Consider the following 23,607-nt stretch of genomic DNA (forward strand, 5'->3'; position numbering starts at 1 on the left):
GGGGCTGCAGAGATGTCGCTTCCATCCTGTCTCACCTAGGGTTGCTCTCAATTCCGTGGGGATCCCTTTCCCCGTCACTGCCTGGCCCCACAGTGCAAACCAGCCAGCTGGGGCCACTGGTGCTGGTAATTTTCCTTGTGAGCTCACTGTTGTCTCTTTCCCCCTCCTGAAGCTGTGAAGTGGAATGCCATGGCCAGCTCCTCGGACAGTGAAGATGATGGGTTCATGGCTGTGGATCCAGAAGACGCCGTGGTGGAGGGGACGATGGAGCAAGATGATGAGCCACACGCTGAGCTGGAGGTGGAGGAGACCAGGCACAACAGATCAATGCTGGAGCTTCCTGAAGAGGTTTTGGAATATATCCTCTCCTTCCTCTCGCCCTATCAGGAGCACAAAACTGCTGCCCTTGTCTGCAAACAGTGGTATCGACTCATCAAAGGTACAGAGCCCTGCAGTGAGGGGGCATTTCTGTTACTGGGGATGTGTAACCCAGCTGCTCTTTGCTTTGGTTTTGCCTCACTTCTTGTTTTCCCCTTCAGCTGGGAAATCTGAATCCTGAAAGGTGCCAAAACAGCAGCTCCAGCCATCAGGTCACTTGCTCTGCTCAAGGCAGTGCTGATAACAGCCCAGAACTGAGCCCCGCAGCCTCTTGAAATATACAGGAGTGAAACCCCAGCACAGAGCAGCTCACTGAGGTTGCTTTTGAATGCTCCCTCTTGACCTGGCACTCAGCTTCCCTCCAGCACCCAGCAGATCCCATGGCTAATGTGGCTGTAATTGTGCTTCCTTTGCACCTTGCTTGGTAATAACCTTCCCAAAGTTTATGCTTTCAGCTGGAAACAAAGCCCTGTCAGGTTCTTACAGCTCTGCGGAAGAGAAGTGGTGCATAAAATCTACATTAACATAGCTCTACATATTCACACTTCCTCAAAGAGTAGCCCTGAGACACAGATACTTCTCTTTGCTTCCACACAGTGTTAAATCCCAAAGCCTCATGGGGATATTTTAATGCTAGATAGGTATGATATGACAGGTAGGTAGGTAAGGTTTGGACAGGGATGTAACCTGAGTGCTCTGCTCCAGTGTTTCTGGAATACATCGGATCATTTCCATTGTGTTTCCACTGGGAACATGTGCTTTGAGTTCAAGTTTCATTAAACCCTAGCAGATTAAGAGGAGCCCACAGGTAAATGTGGAGGAATGAGGCACTCTGCTGCATGAGGGGAAAACAGTGTCAGGTGAGAGATGCCTTTGGGTGTTGTGTGGGGTGATGGCTCAGTTGTGGACTCCTCTGCACGTGTGAGAGCATTGCTCGGGTTCCTGACTCCTGCTGCCTTGCCCAGAGCTGAACAGGCTGGAGGTTAAAGCACAGCTACTTCAGCAGCACAAAAGGACTGGTTTTGCACCCTTTGGGGCAGCAGCAGCCTGCACCCCTGTTGAAAGGCTGCACCAAAAGGAGCATGACCAGCAAGTCGAGGGGAGTGATCCTGCCCGTCTGCTCTGCTCTTGTGAGACCTCACCTGGAGCATTGTGTGCAGTTCTGGTGTCCTCAACATAAAAAGGACATGGAACTGCTGGAACAAGTCCAGAGGAGGCCACGAGGATGATCAGGGGACTGGAGCAGCTCCCGTATGAAGACAGGCTGAGGAAGTTGGGGCTGTTCAGCCTGGAGAAGAGAAGGCTGCGTGGAGACCTCAGAACAGCTTCCAGTGTCTGAAGGGGGCCTATAGGGATGCTGGGGAGGGACTCTTCATCAGGGACTGTAGTGACAGGACAAGGGGTAACGGGTTAAAACTGAAACAGGGGAAGTTTAGATTGGATCGAAGGAGGAAATTCTTTCCTGGTGAGGCACTGGAATGGGTTGCCCAGGGAGGTTGTGAGTGCTCCATCCCTGGCAGTGTTCAAGGCCAGGTTGGATGAAGCCTTGTGTGGGATGGTTTAGTGTGAGGTGTCCCTGCCCATGGCAGGGGGTTGGAACTGGATGATCTTGAGGTCCTTTCCAGCCCAAACCAGGCTGGGATTCTATGATTTCAAGTGTCACCAGCCCTTGAGTTACTGCTTGGATTCACTTTCTCACCCAGGACTTGTTCCTGGAGCAGCCTGAGAGATGCAAAGGATGCAGCTGGAATCAAACACCCGGTGATTCACCCCAAAAGAGACTGTGGGAAACATCCCTGCAGTGGAGGGGGGGGATGAGCAGCCCGAGGCACAGCCTGGCCTTGGAGCTGTCCTTGGAGTCCCCCATCCCAGGGGATGTGTGGTACAGGGCAGCTGTACTGGTTTTGTGGCCATCACAGCACAAAAGGGCAGTGTAACTGCAACCTGCGAGGGGTCACTCGAGGTAAAGCATTAATTCCTTTAATCCTGGCTAATTTTTCCTGTTTGTCAGGATACATCTGCTATCAAATCCTATAGTTAAATCCTGCTTCCTGTGTGACTCTCCGGGACCTGCTGCTTGAGGACCCTGCGTTTCGTTAATAAAACTTCCTGCTTTCTATCCAGGGTGTGATTCCTTACTGGGGCTGTTCCCAGCAGAGCTTCCAGTAAGCAAATCCTTGGCAGAGTCCCTTGGCAGGTTGTGGCATCCTCTGTAGTGGAGCAGAAGCCACCAAGTTCGGTGCAGTCGTAAAACTCCTCCAGAGGCTCCTCTTTGGTCAGGGAGCAGGATCCAGCCCCTCTCAGCACACACACAGCCACGTGTGCTCCGTACACAGCTCGGGGGCTGACCAGAGCTGGTCCTGGAAGGTCTGGAAAGGGAAGGGCAGCAGCTCCTCTGGGGTGTGATTAGGGGACAGCAGGGCACGGCTGCAGCAGAGCAGAGTGAAAACCAGCCCTGTGGAGGCATCCCACATGAGGCTTTGTTTGCCAGGCTGGAGGGGACGGATAGCAGAAACACGGTGAATTGGTTCAGTGAACATTGCTCGTTGCCATGTTCGCCCAGTCCCTATTTTCTATTCTCTGTAATCCTCCAAATTCACACCAGCTTATTTATAATTGTAGACTCATCACAGAACCCCAGCCTGGTTTGGGTCAGAAGCGACCTCAAAGCTCCTCCAGCTCCAACCCCTGCCACGGGCAGGGACCCCTTCCACTGGAGCAGCTTGCTCCAAGCCCCTGTGTTCAACCTGGCCTTGAGCGCTGCCAGGGATGGGGCAGCCACAGCTTCTCTGGGCACCCTGTGCCAGTGCCTCAGCACCCTCACAGGGAAGAGCTTCTGCCTAAGAGCTCAGCTCAGTCTCCCCTCGGGCAGGTTCAAGCCATTCCCCTTGGCCTGTCCCTACAGGCCCTTGTCCCAAGCCCCTCTCCAGGTTCCCTGCAGCCCCTTTAGGCTGGAGCTGCTCTCAGGTCTCCTCTTCAGGAGCCTTCTCGTCTCCTCAGGCAGACCCAGCCCAGCTCTCTCAGCCTGTCTAAATACAAGAGCTCTTTCTAGCTGCTCTCACGCTGCTTGTGCAGGCACAGTTTGTTCCTAATGTGCCCCAATTTTGCTGCTGTCTCATTTCTCCCCAGGCGTGGCCCATCAGTGTTATCACGGCTTTATCAAAGCAGTGCAAGAAGGAAACATTCAGTGGGAGAGCCGCACTTACCCCTACCCCGGCACCCCCATCACCCAGCGCTTCTCACACAGTAAGTACCTGCTGGGAAAGCTCTGCTCACCCTGGTTTGCCACCGAGCACTGCAGCCCAGGGGTTTGTGCTGCGTCCCTGGGCATCCAGCAGTGCTGCAAACCCCTGTCACTGCAGCACAGTAACAAACACCTCTGCCAACGCAAGTGCTTTGCACAGGGATGGGGATTTTGTAGCTGCTTGTCATGGTTATTGGCTCATTGCTCTTTGGGAATGTCTGTGGAGCTGGGGTGGGATCTTGGCTTTCTGGCTTTCATAGAATCATGGGATAGTTTGGGTTGGAAGGGGCCTTAAAGCTCCTCCAGCTCCAGCCCCTGCCACGGGCAGGGACCCCTTCCACTGGAGCAGCTTGCTCCAAGCCCCTGCGTCCAACCTGGCCTTGAGCACTGCCAGGGATGGGGCAGCCACAGCTTCTCTGGGCACCCTGTGCCAGCGCCTCAGCACCCTCACAGGGAAGAAAATGGTTTTGTGTATTTTACATGCAGGTTTCTTCCCATAGCTCCAAGCCTGAGCTTTGTGTCTTCTTCAGTAGAAACCCCACTTAGCTGCTACACTCAGGCCACTCAACACCACTGAGTTCGCACTCAGCACGCTTGGGGCATGTGCTGCCTGCTTTTACAGCAGATCTGTTGCTCACAGATGTAGAAGATGGATCTGTAGGGGGCTGAGTATGGCTTCCTTCAGATTAAAACACAGCCACACATGAGACATGAGTGTAGTTGCTGATAGAAGTGATTCAGTTCACACTGCTTATATATGGGTGAAGTTTCGCTCTGCTTCCAAGTTTCTGGAAGAGAGCAGGAAAAAGCATTCCCATTGAGGAAGAGATCATAGAATCCCAGACTGGTTTATGTTGGAAGGGACCTGAAAGCTCATCCAGTCCCAACCCCTGCCATGGGCAGGGACCCCTTCCACTGGAGCAGCTTGCTCCTGTGTCCAGCCTGGCCTTCAATTGATACTGAAGTAGAACTTGCCTGTAGTGCAGCAGCACTGCGCTGCCTCAGCTTGCTCTGCCTGCTGGCACGATCACATAGGACAAGGCTTCCATCCCCAGGAGACACTGCAGGAATCTCTGGTGAAGCCATGGGGCTCTTCAAAGACTTCCTTGTCCTCCTGCAGAATGCAGGTGCCCACCGTTCGTAGCTTGGTGTGAAGTGTTCACAAAGTGCTTATTAATGACTTCCCAATCTGGATGTGGTGCCCCTCAGTTCTTGCAGCCTTTTTCAACCTGTGAGCTTTAAGGCTGGCTGGAAATTCCTGAAATAGGCCCCGGTACTGCTCCAGAGACACTGAGGGCTCTGTAGTTTATCCTGCTGCCCACTGGGGGCTTTGCTGTTACGCTCCATCCAACGTGAGCTGTCTCCCTAAAGCCGCTGCCCTCGGAGCATGTCATCTGGATTAGCCTCTGTGTTTGATGCTGTCCTGGGTCTGGTCAGCCCTCAGTTGCTCCCCAAGCGTTATTAATGCACTTTCTGTGCAGAAAGCTAATCTGGATTAACTTGTTTGCTGATTTAAAGGGATTTTGTAAAGCAGATCTGCAGTAGCTGCTTTCCCTCCACCAAAGTGTCGCGTGTTGCTGGGTTCCTGCATTAAACTGAAGCTGCAAATGAGTCACTGCAGAAACTCCAACTGAATCTTTAAACCTAAACTGCTGAGATGCTGAGGTGAATAAGAACAGGAGGTTTGGGGCTCACAAATCCCTTGCTAGGGGTGAGTAATGCACCAGTTCATGTAGAAGACATCATCTCTCAGGCATGAGCCACTGAAGGCAGCAGACAGCAGGAGCTGGCACGGAAACAGTGGTCAGGGCTGTCTGACTTCCAGGATTTATTAGAACTATCCCACAGATGCTCTTATGGAGCATAAAAGGACGAGCAAGAGAATTCTAAACAGTTGGAGGTCAAAATGTCTTCTCTGAGTTCCGAAGGGAGGAACAGCAGAACCGTTTGATAAGGAATAATGAATGGATGTTCCCTTCGTGTGGTCTCGTGGGGAGGGAGCGTTTGGCAAAGCTGACACAACTGATAACAAACCTCGTGGATGAGCTGTAGTTTTAATGAAGGATTTAAAGCTGCAGAACATCAGCCTATAGCAATGGTGTTGGTTTCTCAGGTCTAAATGTCCCATCTCAGTGAGAGGAACACTTCCCATGGAGGTTTTTGAGCCGAACACCAGGTCTGATGTTTGCAGGAGTCATCTAATTCCTTTTTAGCCCCAAAGTATGAACCTACAAACATCATAGCAGGGCAGTGACTCATGTGGTTAAATAACTGGCCCCGGTCAGAATGCCACGTCAGGAGGAATGCAGGAAGGGGGAAGCAGCAGAGGAATGCTGCCCGTTGTGCCAGGAATATTGATCCTTTGATGGAAGAGTGACTAATTTTAAAGCCTGATTCTGGTTTTTCCGTGCGGTCTGGGGAGCGCGGCAGCAGCATGATGACTAACGAAGGCAGTTCCCTGCCTTCACCCTGAGAGGCAGGGGCGAGGTGGAAGCCGGAATGTTGTTTGGTTTACAGGATGGGCTGCTTTACACCAGAGCTTCTCCTATCACCCAGCATTGCTCAATGGAGCCCTGCCTTTTGATTACATTGAGTGCCTGTACTGCAAGGAGCAGGGAAATGGTGGCTTAGAGCATAAGGAGGTGGCTTGGTGGGGTTTTTCCCCCTGAAGATATGTGGAGCTGGGCTTTGTGAGCAATGCCAGGTATTTATCATGCCACAACGCCCGTGTGGTTGGTGCAAAGCAGGACCTGGAGCTTTCATCTGCGGTCCGACCTCCTCGGCGTCACCGTCCATGGCTCCAGTGCCAAGTGTGGTTGGGTGTGGAGAGGTTACCTCCAATCCCAGTGCCAGCAGCTCCATGTAAAACGCTTGCAGCATCAGCTCGGCCGGCTCCTCCTGGGAATGCCGACACCGAGGGCTGTCAGCCGTTAGCTGCAGTGGGATTCCAACAGCCAAGCTGACTCCTTCCCCTCTCTCCAATGGGGAATGCAGCCTTTGAACTCAGGTGACTTTATTTGACGTACTCGACATTTAAAAAGCCAGGTACCACAAAGGGCACGTGCTCTGCAGTCAGTCTTCCCTTCCCACTTGATCTTCCTTTCAGTTATCTCATGCTCCAGGCAAAGGTCTCTGATGCTTTGTGGTGCAGCACAGAGGGCCAACAGGAACACATTCAAATCCAGCTGTATCTGTGCTCTGTTCAGGTATCAGCATCTTCAAACAGCCCAAATATTTCTTGCCCTCACTTCCAGTTACAAAGATCTGTGTGTCTGCAATACTGAAACATGGGGGACACTGAATTTTACTGGCACTTGACAAAAATCAACCCAAAATCCAGTGTTCTCCTCCCTTTTTTGGGCACCAGGGACTCACACCCTCCTCCCCTGATTTATTCTACCCCTTTGCAAGCCTGGTTTAAACTGCAGCTTTCACTTGTGCTTCATTTCCTCCCTGACCCCTGATGTCCTTTTTCCTCCCCAAACCAGTCTGCCTTCCTCGCCTTCAGCAGCTTTACAAGGAGTAGCAAGGCACAGTAAGTTTGACTTCTTTTGGTCTCGGATTAAAATGCCTCGTGGTGCCTGCCTGGCTGGCCTGGGGTTTGAAGCCAAATAGAGGAGAAGAATGTTGCCACCTCCCCTCCAACATAATAGAGGAGCTGGGCTGTGGTGTGCAGGCTGAGCTTGCCAAGGGGCTGGTGTGGGGAGGAGGAAGAGGCTCTCACCATGGCACGCTTGAGGGGGGGATTAGATTTCTGAAGGAACTAAGCCGTTCCTGAAAGGTGAAGTAGAAAAGCCCCAGCGTTGCTTTGCGCTGGGTGTTAACTCCATGGGCTTAGGGTGTGAAGCACCTCACCCTGTGCTGGGTGGAGGTGACCTCCAAGGGTCTGCTGTGTGAAAATGAGGCAGGGCTGACTCTCAGGGAGCAGCTAAAGCACTAGGACTGTTCTTCATTGTGGTTTCTTCCTCAGTCCTGTGCCAGGCACGTGCACTTCACCATCATTTATGTACCCTCCAACCCAGACAGAGCTCTAAAGTGATGGGCTGTGGCGCTAGAGGTGTTAAATCCTTCCCCAAGATGTGGGCTGGGATGAAGACAGTTCAGTTGCACGTAAGGACATTGTAGATAGGGATAGATTGTGTGGTCTCACCCTGTGAGCACATCCCATATCCCCAGCTCCCCGATTCCTACCCTGTGGTCAGCAGAGCACCCTGGACTCATCCCTAATAGCCCAGGGCATGAGGGCTGCTGGCTTCTCAATACAGGATCAGACCATGGGACCCTCAGCAAAGACCACCGGGTGTCACCATGTCGCAGCATGGTGCTGAGCGCACAGCAGGATGAGTGTTACTGGTGTACGTAGGGGTGGGATGTGTTACACAGCAATTCCACACTGGAATTACCTCCTTCCAGCCTGCAAAAGTAGGGCTGGGGTGTTGGATCACTGGAAACCAGGGATGTGCTTGTACTGGCCTAGAGCAAAGCTGAGAGCAGGGACTTCTCGTGGGGATTTGCTCTGAGCCCTTTTCTCTTGCTGCCAAAAGTAGGTTATCAGCCTTTTGCTCCAGATGCTCCTTTTATAGGTTCTTTTTCTTCTCTTTTCTGGCTGCTGTTTCCAAAAGGAAAACAAGCCTTTCTGACTGTGCAGGCTCCGAGCATCCCGTGTCCCCTCAGGTCACATCATCTGAATCTGTTTTTATTGTTGAACTGGAGGGCAGCTCTGAACAGCACTGCAGGAAAGAGCTCTTCCCTGTGAGGGTGCTGAGGCGCTGGCACAGGGTGCCCAGAGAAGCTGTGGCTGCCCCATCCCTGGCAGTGCTCAAGGCCAGGTTGGACACAGGGGCTTGGAGCAAGCTGCTCCAGTGGAAGGGGTCCCTGCCCGTGGAAGGGGTTGGAGCTGGAGCAGCTCTAAGGTCCCTTCCAACACAAACCAGGCTGGGATTCTATGAAGTTAATGGGGCTCGTATTTGGGGAGGGACATGAAGAACTGGGGAAATCCTCTTTGTAGCTGCAGGGATTTAACTTTCTGAACACGTTCGAATCTTCCTCATCCTCCAAGGCAGAAAAGCTGAGCAAGTCCTCTCTGCTCTAATGTTTAATGTATTTCCCAGCAGAGGTGCCTGGGTGCCATGGGACCCTGCCGAAGGCAGACACTTGCATATGATTTCTTTCTCCTGCAGAGTTTGGTTTGGGGCCAAACACTCTTTCCTTCCCTGGGTATCTTTAGAGGGCTGTAAAGGGCTGTGTTCCCTCCCTGTTCCCCATCTCGCTGCTTAATCCTTTCCCATAAGGAGCAAAGGGAATGCTTGTGTAGGATGTGTCTCAGTGATGCTGAAAGTAGGGTCTAGAGTCTGATGGGGAACGGCTGAGGGACCTGGGGGGTTCAGATGGAGAAGAGAAGGCTCAGGGGGGACCTGATCGCTCCCTACAAGTGCCTGACAGGAGGATGGAGCCAGGAGGGGCTGGGCTCTGCTCCCAAGGAACAAGGGATGGGACAAGAGGAACCGGCCTCAAGCTGCCCCAGGGCAGGTTCAGATGGAGCTGAGGAACAATTCCTGCCCCAGAGGGTGCTCAGGCATTGGAACAGGCTGCCCAGGGCAGGGCTGCAGGCACCGGCCCTGCAAGTGCTCACACGCCATGGAGACGAGGCCTCAGTGCCATGGGGCAGTGGTGGCCTTGGCAGTGCTGGGGTAAGGGTTGGACTGGATGAGCTTAAAGGGCTTGTCCAACCCAAATAATTCTATGAAATGCTGTCAGATCTGGAAAAAGCAGTAAGTGAAGGGCTGGGTACCCGGGCTGGTTTCTTAGTCTCATCTGGTGACCCTGAACATCATAGGAATAAGCTCAGAGAAGGGAGGTGTGCTTAGTGCTAATCATAGCTGATCTCATTAACTGCAGGCTTCTAAGGCAGCTTTCCTTACACTTTCAGGAGCAGCTCTGCTTGAGGGGATGAGGTTCTTGCTGGAGGTTTATGCTGCTCAGGGATATCCCTAAGCTGGCCCCTGGTTTTGTTGAAGTTGGGGCAGCCCATCTGCTGTTCTGTATGAAACGGGAGGAGAGGCTGGGGAAGAGAAGGCTCCTTAGGGGATACCTCAGAGCAGCTCCAGTGCCTAAAGGGGCTCCAGGAAACCTGGAGAGGGGCTTGGGCCAAGGGCCTGTAGGGACAGGCCAAGGGGAATGGCTTGAACCTGCCAGGGGGGAGACTGATCTCTCTTTTCACTCCAAAACACAAATGTCAGGGCCTTGCCTGATGTGTTTCTGTTCTCCAGGTGCGTGTTACTACGACTCTAACCAGTCCATGTACGTGTTTGGTGGCTGCACACAGAGCAGTTGTAACGCTGCCTTCAATGACCTCTGGAGACTCGACCTGAACAGCAAGGAGTGGATCCGGCCCCTGGCGTCAGGTAAGGAATGCCACTATCAAAGGTGTAAAACCCACCTCAGCCCTGCGATGGCTGCTCTCAGGCTGGGTTTCCCCATGTGTTTTATCACTATCTGACCCGTTTCCAGGTGATATTGGGGTTTTTTTGGCCCCAGACGTCAGTATCCTCATTACCTGCAGCGCCGTGCTGGGTTGTTCCTCTTTGTGTGGAGGAGCAGCTCGGTGCCGGTCCGTGCCGTGCGGGATGAGTGACACTTCCCTGTGACCACAAGGGCCTGTTTTGTTAATAATGGATGTCTCAATGCGGAGAGATTTGTATTCTTTAATAACCTTGGTAGCCGCCACCTCAGCTATGTTGAGGAGTGGAGCAGACATGCCCGTGCGGGCTACCCACAGCGTGGGAAAGCAGGTACGTTCCTGCAGTCCCCGTGCTCGGGGCAGGGAAACAGCAGCCCTGGTTTCCCACCCTGGGGTTCGGGCTCCCCGTGTCACACACGCACAGTGCTTGTTTTCCTTCTGCCTCTCAATGTGCCTGAAGTGACTTTGGAGACAAGCAGAACTGGGGGAGGAAAGTCAGCGTTAAAGCAGTGATTGCGGTGAAAGCTCGATGTGCGACTAAGAGTAGGAGGAAGAAAAGGAGCTCAGCAGCCAGCAGCCACTCCTTGCTGATGTGTCTGCTTGGGTGCAGATCCTCCTCCATTGTACTCTTTAAGTGTTGTGGATTATTCAGTTATTATTTAAAGTCGTATTTTCTTGTCTGACACTTCTTTCCCTTATATGAAGTCCTCCCACATCCAGATGTTTGTGCATCCTGGTGTCCTCTGGGAATTGGTGGGCTGTCACTTTGACATGTTAACATGTAACTCAGTGCTTGATGGCTGCTTGTGCAGACTGATACCCAGCAACTCCTCATAGTTTGACATCTGCACATCCACTGCATGATGCTTGCAGGTGAGAATTAACCAGCCATGGACTGAGAGAAAAGCAACCACAGCCTGCGCGTATGTGAAAACCGGCTCTCACTCTTCCCCCTTCCCTGCTGGAGCAATCTCCCTGTGCTCAGGGGTAGAGAACAGGCCGTGGGTAGCATAAACAGGATACTGGGCCGTGCAGACCTCTGCTCTGACCCAGGATATCTATTCTTCCAGCCCAGCGAGTTCTTCCGTCGCATTGAATGCGGGGCACGACTCGCAGTCGTGTCCATGGCTCCAGCCGCCGGCACCCAGCTCCGCTCACTCACCCTCTTGGTATTTCACCGAGTCAGATTCCCAGTGCCTTACTAACAGATTACACTTTGAAAAGAACGAGTCCTGTGGGAATATGTGTCAGAGTTAAGTCCCATGGGAAGATCCCCCGAGGAAATCTTTCTGCATGCTGTCACGAGCGCGTGGAGCGAGATGGGATCGCAACTGAAACTTCAGGCAGGCTCACCAAACAGAGAGCTCTTGTTCCTTGGTCTGCACAGGAGATGAGTCACTCCCTGCTTGTGCCCCTGGTGCTATCTTACACATAACTGCTTGTATCTTACACATCACCGCTCTCCTTTTTGTGTCTTACACATAACTGCTCTCTTTTTATCCCTTGGTGCCCTTAACCGGAGGGTTGGCATCCGCTGCCTGGGAAAGAATAGTGGCTGGAGGGGGCAAAAGCTGAGAGCTTTGAAACTCAGGAGTCAGAGCTAAATAAGGCAGGAGGGCTGTTATTCTTCACAAGAGCTGACATTGATGGATGAACCCTCGCTGTGTGCAGGCTAATTGCTGCTGGAGCTTGAGGAGTTCCCACACCTGCCCCTACGGACTCTATAGGGTAGGTCTTGCTCCAGGATAAGGCACCGGCTGTTCCACGAGGCCAGTTCTTGCTCAGAGAGCTTGGCTCACGCTCTCCTTGCACCCTCATTAAGCGTGAGCATCTTATCTAATGAGACGTGGGTAGGGCTGCCTAAAGCGACTGGGAGGCCAGTGCCAGGGCCACACTAAATGCCTTGGACACGGGTGAGCTGAAACAATTTCATCCTTTCCCCTCTCCAAAGGGCTTTTCTGTTGTTGTTTGTTCATACCTGTTTTTCCTTTGGGTTTTCTTCCTTGTAGGCATGAGATGACATCAGAGCTGGATGATTCCTCTCCAGCCCGAGCTGCTGCACTTCACCCAGCAGTAAATATTTAGCCTTCAAAGGAATAATTGGCCTGTGTTGCTTTTAGTCTCGGAGAGGAGGAGGGAGAGAATTGCTTCCAAAAACCCTAATTTTTGAGGTTTCAAAGTATTTTTGTGCTTAGATCTAAAACAATGGCATTGACTTTGGACTTATTAGGCTGGAGCAGAACAAGAGAGTCAACGCCTGGCTTTTATGTAGTGCTTTTTCCTGGTGGGGCTCAACGCTCTACAAAGGAGGGTGTAAAGGCAGCAGGATCTCTATTTTAGGCACGTGAACCGGAATGCCTCTCAACTCTTCTCCCTCAAGCTCTTTTGGCCACTTTGGAGCTGTTTTCCACCTCCTCCGCTCCCACACAGGAGCCTTGCCAGAGCAGGAGGGGAGCTGTCATTAATGGCCCTGGCATTACGTGGGAAGGCTGCAATGTTATCCCGGGGTAGGTGGTCCCTGGGAGGCAGGAGCCTTTCTCCATGTGTTAGGGATGCTTGCTTTATTCTCTCTCCATTTGCATAATTAACCCAGGCACTTGTTTGACTTGGAGCCTATCTGCACAGAGGAGAAGCTGACAGAGAGGACTGGAGGTGGTTTACACTGGAGTCTGTTGATGCAGCTGGAGGCAAGGGTTAGTCTCCACTCTGACTCAAGCTGCAGCACGCCGCTCCCGCAGCCAGGGCACACGCAGGGTGGCTTTGGTGGCAATAATCCTCTGGTGCTCCCCCAAAACAAGCTCTTGTGCAGCTGAAACAGCCAGGGAAGAAACCAGACCCCTTTGGGATGGAGAGTGCCGGGATTTCATGCAGTGGGGACTGTTGGGGTTCCCATAGCGGGGGCTTTGGCGTGGGGTTGGAGTTGGCTGATGCAGGCTGTGCTGGTGGCAGGGAAGGTTTGTCCTGTGGTTGTGAAGCACTCGGGATGAGATCCCGTCCGTCTCTGCAATGAATGCTGCTGGCAGAGGCTGCCTCGGCCACCAGCACTGACCCAGGAGCTTCGCCATCATCTCTGTCTCCTGTTGTGTCCTCCTTGGGCTGCAGAGGATAACTTCGAGGTGTATCCGTATCCACAGGCAGTTTTCCTTCTGCCATGCTATTCCAGACTGTGTGTTCCTGCAGACTTTCTCCCTTCCTGTATTTGTTAGTTTATGTGCCTCAGGAGCCCTGCACTTGGCCTCTGCCTGCACCAAACTGGGAAATACCTTTTATACATCAGAGAGGAAAATGCCAGGAGGTTTGCCCATGCTCCCAGGGGCTTAGGGACAGAGATGGAAAGCTTTTCTTTCCCAAACCAAGCCTCTTGCTGTGCTGGCAGAGTAAGGAATGACGTTACAAAGAGCAGGTCTTTGAGGGAGAGGAACGTGAGCTGAAGTCCTGCAGGATCTGCACATCCTCCCTGTTGTTTCCGCTTTATCATCCACAGCCAAGCACGATCCCATCTCCTCTCCGGACACCTCAGGAGGCAGGAGAGCTGGAAAGGCCCCAGTTCCCCCTTGGTGCTGTGTGTTTTCCCACTGTGAGTTCCCACTGTGCTATCAGGGGAGTCAAGGAGACTCAGGCTCCACTCTTCCTGTTTGCTATGGAAGGCTCTCCGTGTGCCCACCCTTCCGCCGGGGAGGTGGGACTGCAGGACCTGTTTCCTGGTGGTTTGCTCTCCCTGCACTCACGCTGCTTTTGCTTTCGCTGGGAGATGGGAAAGCCGCTCGTGTCCCTCAGGATCTGAGGATAAAACCAGCCTTGGGGGTAAACCTTGTTCATTAAATGCTCAGATCCCCTCTGCCCATGTTCAGTGTCAAGGCACAGCCACATCAGAGCAGCCGATACTCCCTGCTTTAGCCTGTAAATGAGTAGAGCCCATCAGCCTCAAGTTTGCCCTGCAAACCTCCCAAGTAGCCTTAACCCAACCCCGTAAGTGTGCAAAAAGCCCTCTCCCACGTTGGTTGTTGGTTCTTCTTGGCTCTGTTCTTCCCCCAGGTCCTCTCTCAGTGCTTTGAGTGGGAGCTGCTGGAGTTTAAGGCTCAGGTTTCCCCTTGCAAGCTGAGGGGAAGGTGCCTTTGATGGTGTTGTGTCAACAGAGCTAACAGCCCAAAGCAGGCAGGAGAGGCTCTGCTGTCACCTGCCCCAGGTGCTTCTATCAGATGTGGTCCCTGGTAGCTGAGGAGCGGTTTGCCCTTGATAAAGCTCTGCAAAAACCTTGCCTGGAGCCAAAAAAACCCAGCTCTGTTTTCATCATCCCCTTGCAGAAACCAGGGCAAGTGCTCGGAGCAGCTGGTGAAGTCTCAGAATGCTGGTCCTGGTCTGGAGTGCGTTTCCTCCTCAGGGCTCTGAGCTTTCTGGAGCTGAAAGGAGACATGAGCCCCAGCAAAGCACTTCCCAAGGGATGGAGGTGGTTGTGCAGGAGTGATCCAGCCAGCACCTAGCCCTCCACATCCACACATCAGTGCAGCACTTTCCTGCCAAGGGATCACTGGGGTTTCCATGGGCAAATACTCATTAGAGGAGTACAAACCTCCTCCCGTGTGGATTTAAATCCCGCCGTGGCTGAAGAGCTCCTGAGAGCTGCAGCTTGTTCTGTCCTGGGTTGTGTTCTGCGTCATCATGGTTCTGAACAGCCGGAATGGGCTGAGACTCATCCCTGAACCACTCAGCCCTGACCCCGTGTTCCTCTGTTCCCCTTGCAGCATGACTTACCTCGTGGTAATGTAGGGAGTGATCCAAGGCACAGCTTTGCTTTGGGGATTAAGCCCCCCCCAAACCGTGCCCTGCCGGTGCTAATGGCCTCCCTGGAGCAGCGTTTCTCAGTCTGGGCACTGCTCCAGTCCCTGAGACACCGTTTGTGAAATGTTTTGTAGCAGAACAGATTCTTAGGAGAGTGGATGCAAGGAGGGAAGCCCGGAGAAGCAGGTCTGGAAAATGAGCTTCCAAACTCAGTGCAGCTCATTGCCACTTCCAGCCCTTGAAGGGAGAGCTGCAGAATGGGCTCTGTGTGCCCCCGTGTGCTGGGCTGCACCCCCAGAGCGTGAGCAGCAGCTCAGGGAGGGGATCCTGCCCCTCTGCTGCGCTCTGGGGAGACCCCCCCTGCAGCCCTGCTCCAGCTCTGGGGCAGCAGCACAAGAGGGACGTGGAGCTGCTGGAGCGAGGCCAGAGGAGGCCATGGAGCTGCTGCGAGGGCTGGAGCAGCTCTGCTCTGGAGCCAGGCTGAGAGAGCTGGGCTGGGGCAGCCTGGACAAGAGAAGGCTCCTGAAGGGGAGACCTGAGAGCAGCTCCAGTGCCTAAAGGGGCTGCAGGGAACCTGGAGAGGGGCTTGGGACAAGGGCCTGTAGGGCCAGGCCAAGGGGAATGGCTTGAACCTGCCCGAGGGGAGACTGAGCTGAGCTCTTAGGCAGAAGCTCTTCCCTGTGAGGGTGCTGAGGCGCTGGCACAGGGTGCCCAGAGAAGCTGTGGCTGCCCCATCCCTGGCAGTGCCCAAGGCCAGGTTGGACACAGGGGCTTGGAGCAAGCTGCTCCAGTGGAAGGGGTCCCTGCCCGGGGCAGGGGTTGGAGCTGGAGGAGCTTTGAGGTCCCTTCCAACCCAAACCATTCCATGGTTCTGTGATTCTGTGTGTTCCTGAGCTCATTGCAGTGATGAGCATCCCTTTCTAATGAAAGCCGTGCCAAACTTACTGCTCAGCTCTGGGATCACCTCTGCAGCCGCATCACAGCTGCTGCCGTCCTGGGAATCAACAGGAGCTGGTGCCTGGCAGACAATAGCACCTCTTGTTAGGGCTGCGGCTGCTGGCTGCGGGTGTCTGGTGCTTCAAAGTCGAACAGGTTAATGACAGGGATGCAAGCCCTCTGTAGTGAATGCATCGTGGAGGGGAGGAAAGCTTTTTCCCCAGCTCTTTTCCTGGTCTGGCTCGTTTCTCTCTCGTCCTCTCAGTTCAGTAGCTGTGTTTCTGCCTTTGTAGGGCTAAAACTTTCCATGTAACCATCAAAACCAATCCCTGGCTTTCCCACCACCATCAAAATGCTCTTTGAGCCCTTAAGCCGAGACTGACTTGATCCCATTGGAAACTCTGCTTTAATTGTGGTGAGGCTGCTGCCTGGCCAGAGCTTGCTTATCACACACTGCCCTTCTGTAGCGCAGCCAGGAGTTTCTGGCCTTCCTTCTACACCATCCTTTGGGATGGGTGCTGTTGCTTGGAACTACTTTCCCTGATTTAAATAGGTCGAGGTTTTCCCCCTCTTTTAGCTCACAGGTTTACCAGGAGATGAGTAACCACTCACGCAGAGTTGTAATAGCCAAATCCCCTGTCCTGTGGGGCTGGGAGTGACAAGGAGCGCTGGAGGATGAAGCCATTCCGAAATGTAAGCAGCAGTAAGAAGGCAAAGTGCATCCTTTGAAGCAGACTCCTGGTAACTGGTGTGATCTGCCTGGTGGTACGTGTAGAAACATCCCAATGCACAGCACACCAAGGTCATCCCATTGCACAGCTTCCTGCTGCCGGGTGAAAACTGCATCCGTGCAAACCTTGAACAACCTCTTGCAAAACACAGCGTTGCAGGGAGTGGGACCTGGGTCTGCTGCGTTTGGAAAGGGCGAGTTACACCCTGCTCTGTGCAGGAGCTCCCCATTCAGCCTTGAACAGCGAGTTCAGACTTCCTTGGTGCCCTTCAGAGGGTGAGCCTGGAGCTGGTTTGGCAGGCTCCGAGGCTCCGCGGAGCTGGGGTGCCTCTCAGGCCCTTGGTTAGGCTGTGTGGGGCAGGCTTGGGTGCTCATTTGTTCCTTTCCTCGCTTGGCTGCTTTGGAAAAGTGGCTTTAATGACCTTTGTGGTGTGAAATGTGAACTATTCCAAGGGCAAGAGACGAAAGATCAGAAACTCAGCAGGTGAAGGGTTGTTTTCTGCCAAGAGCTGTGATGTCCCATTGGCAAAGCACAGCCTGTGCGTGGCGGGCTGGCTTCCAGCACGTTAATCCGTCGCTGTTTGATTCAATAGGATTGCTCTGTGTGGTGATTAGATGCTTAATCCGAGCGGTTTTAGGTTTACAACACATCTCCCCTCCCTTTGGTTTGCCTGCTCTGGTCTCGTGGCCTCTCTGCCTGCTTGTGTTTAACCTCTGATTCAGGTTTTCGGTCTGGATCTGTTGTTTTCCAGCATCACTTGTGTGCGGTGCAGCTCTTGCCCGTTGGTGTGGACACCACACATGACCCAGCAGCATAGCGTGAATGAAGCCAGGGCTGCAGAGGTAGAACACACACATTGCAAAGGGGGTGTGCGATCTGCTGTTTGCAAGGATCTATCCTGCAAATGCCTTCACTGAACCAGGCAAAAGGTTCCCATCCTGTTCCCAGGGGTCACTGTAGCTCTTGGGAATCTGCTGCCTGCTTGCAGAGACTGGTTGTTTGGATGCTTCAGAAGTAAAGCTCTTGAACTCTCTCTCCGGTCAGTGCGATGGGAGATGGATGTGGACTGCTGCTACCAGGGAGAAAAATACACCCGTGCCTCCGGTTTGTGAGCACAGTGTCTGAAAACCACCTCACTGCATGGCTTTCTCTGTGCCGCCCTCCCTGATCCCACCTGGTCCGACCTGGCATTAAGATATCCTGATGCTGCGAGGGCTGGAGCAGCTCTGCTCTGGAGCCAGGCTGAGAGAGCTGGGCTGGGGCAGCCTGGACAAGAGAAGGCTCCTGAAGGGGAGACCTGAGAGCAGCTCCAGTGCCTAAAGGGGTTCCAGGAATCCTGGAGAGGGGCTTGGGACAAGGGCCTGTAGGGACAGGCCAAGGGGAATGGCTTGAACCTGCCCGAGGGGAGACTGAGCTGAGCTCTTAGGCAGAAGCTCTTCCCTGTGAGGGTGCTGAGGCGCTGGCACAGGGTGCCCAGAGAAGCTGTGGCTGCCCCATCCCTGGCAGTGCTCAAGGCCAGGTTGGACACAGGGGCTTGGAGCAAGCTGCTCCAGTGGAAGGGGTCCCTGCCCGTGGCAGGGATTGGAGCTGGAGGAGCTTTAAGCTCCTTTCCAACACAAACCAGGCTGGGGTTCTGTGATGATGGAGCAAAAAAACATGAAAAATAGCTTGTTGCTTTAACCCTGTCAGATTTAGGTTCCCAGGGAGACATTCCCTGGGTGCAGATTCCTCCAGAGATTAACAGAGGAATTTTTCCCACTATGGCCTTTTTCCGGGATGGATGGGGAGAATTTTTAGCCTCCCTGGTCCCGGTTTATGAGCAGGGACAGGGTGGCTGCTGGATGCACCGTGCTTCCCACCGTGGTACGTGCTCATTGGAAACGTGACTGTGAGGCCCTCTGAAAATCCTGCTGGATATTTGAGGTGGTTGTACCAAAATTGAGGAAAACTCTTTGCAGCCTGTGGGTCGATAAGGAGTCTGTGATCCCTAAAAATAGGTTCCTGGGGTTAGGAGGCCTTATATAGACACAGAAGTAGTTGGGTGTCGATGATGGCGCTGAGTTTGGGAACTTCTTAAGTCTCATGCACCTGAGAGCTGGGTACCTTCTGTTGGGATGATGACGAGAAACGTCTCCTTCTCCGCTTGCAGACCTGTCCCCTTCCAAACCTCTTCTCCAGGGTTCATTTTGAAGAGGTTTTTACTTTTCTATAAGGAATTTTCCCTTCCAGGGCTCTACCTATTCCCCGACACCTGGATACCGGCTCACCCGCGTTGGGCTGAGTGGAGCCGAGGTATTTGTTGGAGCATCCGCAGCATCTCTGAAACCTTCTGTTTGATTTCCTTTTCAGGAAATACAGCCTAAACCCCTTCCAGCGGGTGCTCCGGCCTCCCAGGCTGCGTGTTTGCATTGGTGTTGTCTCACATAGGATTAATGGGTTGCTCCGGAGAGGAAGCTGATAGCCTGACCCGGCTCCTGCCGGCATCCTGAGCGCTGCTCTCTGTGGAGAGCCCTCTGAGCATGAGCTCCCTGCGTGGTTTATACCAAGTTATTCCTTTCTGAGCTCTCTCAAAGCATTCCCTGTGTTCACCTTCAGGGGCAGCCCCGTTTGGGGATCAGTGAAATAAACCCCTGCGATCCCATTGCTTGCCAGCTGGGAAGTTGCTCTGAGGAGCCTTCGGAAAGGTCCTGCTCCGAGGCTTCAGGCAGGCTGTGCTGACACCTATCGGCAGGAGCTCCTTCCCAGGCATCCCAGCCAGCAGGCACACATCCCATCGGAGGTGTCCACAGAATCGTGGAATCCCGGGATTAGGTTGGAGGAGACCTCAAAGCTCCTCCAGGTCCAACCCCTGCCACGGGCAGGGACCCCTTCCACTGGAGCAGCTTGCTCCAAGCCCCTGTGTCCAACCTGGCCTTGAGCACTGCCAGGGATGGGGCAGCCACAGCTTCTCTGGGCACCCTGTGCCAGTGCCTCAGCACCCTCACAGGGAAGAGCTTCTGCCTAAGAGCTCAGCTCAGTCTCCCCTCGGGCAGGTTCAAGCCATTCCCCTTGGCCTGTCCCTACAGGCCCTTGTCCCAAGCCCCTCTCCAGGTTTCCTGCAGCCCCTTTAGGCACTGGAGCTGCTCTCAGGTCTCCCCTTCAGGAGCCTTCTCTTGTCCAGGCTGCCCCAGCCCAGCTCTCTCAGCCTGGCTCCAGAGCAGAGCTGCTCCAGCCCTCGCAGCATCTCCATGGCCTCCTCTGGCCTCGCTCCAGCAGCTCCACGTCCCTCTTGTGCTGCTGCCCCAGAGCTGGAGCAGGGCTGCAGGTACTCCAGTTTTCCTCCTTTTAGCTGTTCTTGCCATTGTGCTTTTGCCTTTGGGACCAATCCACCAGGATTCTGTGTACGGAACTCCAGTTGGAAGATGCCCTGTTCCCTTTTTGGTCTATACAAGCTGTGCTTTCAAAGTCTCTTTAAATCCTCCTGCTGTAGCCGGATTTTACCTCTTTCCCAAAAGCATCTGCTGTAAAACCTGAATTCTAGAAGGTGCACGGAATGACAGAGCACTAGCTCATGCTTGTCTGCAGGCCAAAAGGTGAATATTTATTCCTGACATGAAATATTTAGCACATTTAGCATTAAGCACTGGATTTACTGGAATGAGTGGGGGGGAAGCAACCTCCTGTGTGAAGGGAGCACAGTGCGGGAAGCGGTGGCTTGAAAAGGAAGGTGATGGGGAAAGCAGCATGAGGGAAGGGGTGGTTAAAGGGAAGATGCTAAGAGCTGGACTCTATCCGTTAGTGTGCTGTGCTGGGCCTTCCAGCAGGTCGGTGCTGGGGTTTCAGCGAGGAGCTGCACTTCCCTTGCAGCACATCTTGAGCGCTGAGCTTCGTGCGCTTTCCTCGAGTCGACGTCTCTGCCCGTGCCCACAGGATGCTCTTTAAAGGACACTTGAGGTTTCTTCAGCCCCGCGGTAGCTCCGACCTCACCAAATTACGCAGCAGCGTTTCCTGAAACACCGGTAATTTGGGGCTTCTTCGACGTCTGCCGTGCCTCAGCCGCCTCCCTCCCGCTGCGGCGAACGCAACGGGAGCGTGACTGGAGCCAAAAGTGTGGAGCTCAGCAGGGCCAGGGCACGCTCCTGCACTGCCCCACACATCCCTCCATCCCTCCCCTGCAATTAGCCGGTTATTACGGCCTCGTGTCGTCTGATACAGCAATTTCCATCTCTCCGTTTACCTCCTGGAAGGAAGAGGAGCAGTGGGAGCTGATCCCCCCCCTCCGTCTCTGCTGAGCTCTGTAATGAGCAGCAGGGCTGGTTTGTGTGGGATGCCAGACTGTTACTGCAGTCACTCCGGAGCCTGCAGGGCAGGTATCGCTTCCAGGGGTTGGGAGCAAACAAGCATTAAAGCAGAGGGAGGTGGGTGCTGCCTGGTTTGATTCCAGCCACCTCCAGGGCAAAGCAGCTTTTGCAACGGCTGCACCCTGCACCGCAGAGCCCGAGCTGCAGTTCCCAGAAGCGGGGAGATGATTGCGAAGGGGAGCATGGGGTGACCTCACCCTTGGTTCTGTAGAACCTCTCCTCCAGCATCGAGGTGAATTAGAACCATGGAATGGGTTGGGGTGAAGGGACCCTAAAGCTCCTCCAGCTCCAACCCCTGCCACGGGCAGGGACCCCTTCCACTGGAGCAGCTTGCTCCAAGCCCCTGTGTCCAACCTGGCCTTGAGCACTGCCAGGGATGGGGCAGCCACAGCTTCTCTGTTCCAGTGGCCCTTGTTTGCAGCATGAGGAGAGGAGGGGGGAAAGCCCCCCTGTGTTCCCCACTCTTGTCTCGCCGCTGTTTGCTCAAGGTGCTGGGTAAGGACATCGCTGAGCGTTACACACAGGGTGAGTCAGTGATCCTGCTCCGCAGGCTTCCGAGGGCACGGCCTCTCCTTTTCAACACTTTATCAGGCTCCGAGTCGCAGCATGCACGGATTTCCTGGGTAAGAGAGAGCAGCACACAAACGCCTGTGACATTGCAGCACTGGGGGTGACGGAGCCTCCCCGGCGGGGATTGCTCCTCCGCCTCCAAAGGCTTGCATGAAACCAGCTCTTTGGGTTCAGCACCGTGGGTTTGACTGGGCTTGTACCCATCTGTCACTGCAGGGTGGAAACTCAGCGTGGAGAGCGTGGTGGGAAGGGGTCAGATTTGGTTGCATCCCCCCTAACCTGCAAGAAAACCTCTATGTTCGATATGGAAACCTCTGCATTCGATATGGAAACCTCTGCATTTGATATTCCGCTCCCCTCTCTGAGAGGGGTTTTCAGGCAGCAGAATGTGCCTGCAAAGAGTTTTTCTCTCTGTTGGAAGACAAAAGGATCGCGTTCGGTTTCTCTTTAAACTCATGCAAAACTCAATTCCTGTTTACTTCCAAGCAAGGAATATTTGGAGGTTTTTCTCGAAGCCAGATTTGAGGGAACGCTAAATCACATGTGGCTTTGGGAGGGGAAAATGATACCTTCCTGGCTCTTAAAAGCTTTAAGCTTTAGGCAGGGCCAGTCAAAGCCAGTCTTGGAAACGTTTGTAATCCCAGTGCCTTGTTTTGAGGGCCTTGGGGATGAAACCAGGTGAAGGTCAGATGCTGAATCAAGGGCTCAGTGAGCCCTAAGTGTTGGGTTTGACTCGGGGATAGAGTTAGGGTAGTGCATTGTGTGCAGCGTGCCATGGAGGTACCCACTCTTCTAGGAGCTCTCCTTTGGCTCCCGAATCGAGTTAATTCTAATGCTGGGGTAGCTGGGATGCTCATCCGCTGTATTCCAGCCGCTGGACCGCTGCTCACCAGCTTCTCGTCTTCCTTTTGGGAACCCTCAGGAACTGCTGACAGGGGAAAAGCTTTTGGGCAGCTCTGCAGACAGCTGCGGAAACATCGCAGCCTGGGAAGCGCAGGGGTTGTTAGTTTTTCCATCTCTGGTTTCCCTTCCCAGGGAAGGGGGAAAATCTGGGGATTCGATGCTGTCAGGCACGTTTGGGATGGACCTTTGTGTGATGGAGGGGAGCCGACGTGGTGCTGGGCTGGATGAGGTTGAGGTTTCTAGCCCAGGACCTGTGATTTGGCATCTTCACATCTCTGCCAGCCTAAAGCCAGGCTGATAAAGCCGGGCTGAGCACGAGGAGGTTTCAGCTCTCCCTTTCACTGCTGCTCCCTGCAGATAACGCACAGGTTCAAACAGCAGCCACGCAGCCGGCTCCTGCGCGAGGCAAGGTTGGAGGCAGGGCTTTTAGAGCTCAGAGCCTGAGTGCAGTAAGTCCAAGCCCTGCTTTTAGCCTCATTTCTGCTGTGACATCCATCAGCAGGGTCACATTTTTCCTTCTTAAAAGGAATTGGCTTTTTACCACTTCTTTATGGCACAACACAAGCGCCTTGGTGTGAAAACCCCCAAAACGTCTTGTTCTGCTGCAGATGGATTGTCCTGAAACACTGACACAGCAGAGCTGCAGACTGCTTCATAGGACCTCAGACTGGGTTGGGTTGAAGGGACCTTAAAGCCCATCCAGCTCCAACCCCTGCCATGGGCAGAGACCCCTTCCACTGCAGCAGCTTGCTCCAAGCCCCTGTGTCCAACCTGGCCTTGAGCATTGCCAGGGATGGGGCAGCCACAGCTTCTCTGGGCACCCTGTGCCAGCGCCTCAGCACCCTCACAGGGAAGAGCTTCTGCCTAAGAGCTCATCTCAGTCTCCCCTCAGGCAGGTTCAAGCCATTCCCCTTGGCCTGTCCCTACAGGCCCTTGTCCCAAGCCCCTCTCCAGGTTCCCTGCAGCCCCTTTAGGCACTGGAGCTGCTCTCAGGTCTCCCCTTCAGGAGCCTTCTCTTGTCCAGGCTGCCCCAGCCCAGCTCTCTCAGCCTGGCTCCAGAGCAGAGCTGCTCCAGCCCTCGCAGCATCTCCATGGCCTCCTCTGGCCTCGCTCCAGCAGCTCCACGTCCCTCTTGTGCTGCTGCCCCAGAGCTGGATCAGGGCTGCAGGGGGGTCTCCCCAGAGCGCAGCAGAGGGGCAGGATCCCCTCCCGGAGCTGCTGCTCACGCTCTGGGGGTGCAGCCCAGCACAGGGGGGGTTTGGGCCG

The 23,607-nt window shown here is 54.0% G+C and overlaps 1 protein-coding gene across 2 annotated transcripts in view; it reads left to right on the forward strand.

Annotated features, from left to right (window-relative positions):
• FBXO42 (F-box protein 42) overlaps positions 1 to 23,607 on the forward strand; it is a 49,926-nt gene that overhangs the window by 16,346 nt on the left and 9,973 nt on the right. For both annotated transcript variants that reach the window (XM_065696505.1, XM_065696504.1), the window contains 3 exons: positions 173 to 439; positions 3,508 to 3,624; positions 9,892 to 10,026. In XM_065696505.1, the coding sequence (XP_065552577.1) occupies positions 190 to 439; positions 3,508 to 3,624; positions 9,892 to 10,026 (502 nt within the window). In that variant the 5' untranslated portion in view covers positions 173 to 189. The remainder of the gene's footprint in view (positions 1 to 172; positions 440 to 3,507; positions 3,625 to 9,891; positions 10,027 to 23,607) is intronic.

Source organism: Lathamus discolor, chromosome 16 (genome assembly GCF_037157495.1).
Source record: "Lathamus discolor isolate bLatDis1 chromosome 16, bLatDis1.hap1, whole genome shotgun sequence".
Lineage (NCBI taxonomy): Eukaryota > Metazoa > Chordata > Aves > Psittaciformes > Psittacidae > Lathamus > Lathamus discolor.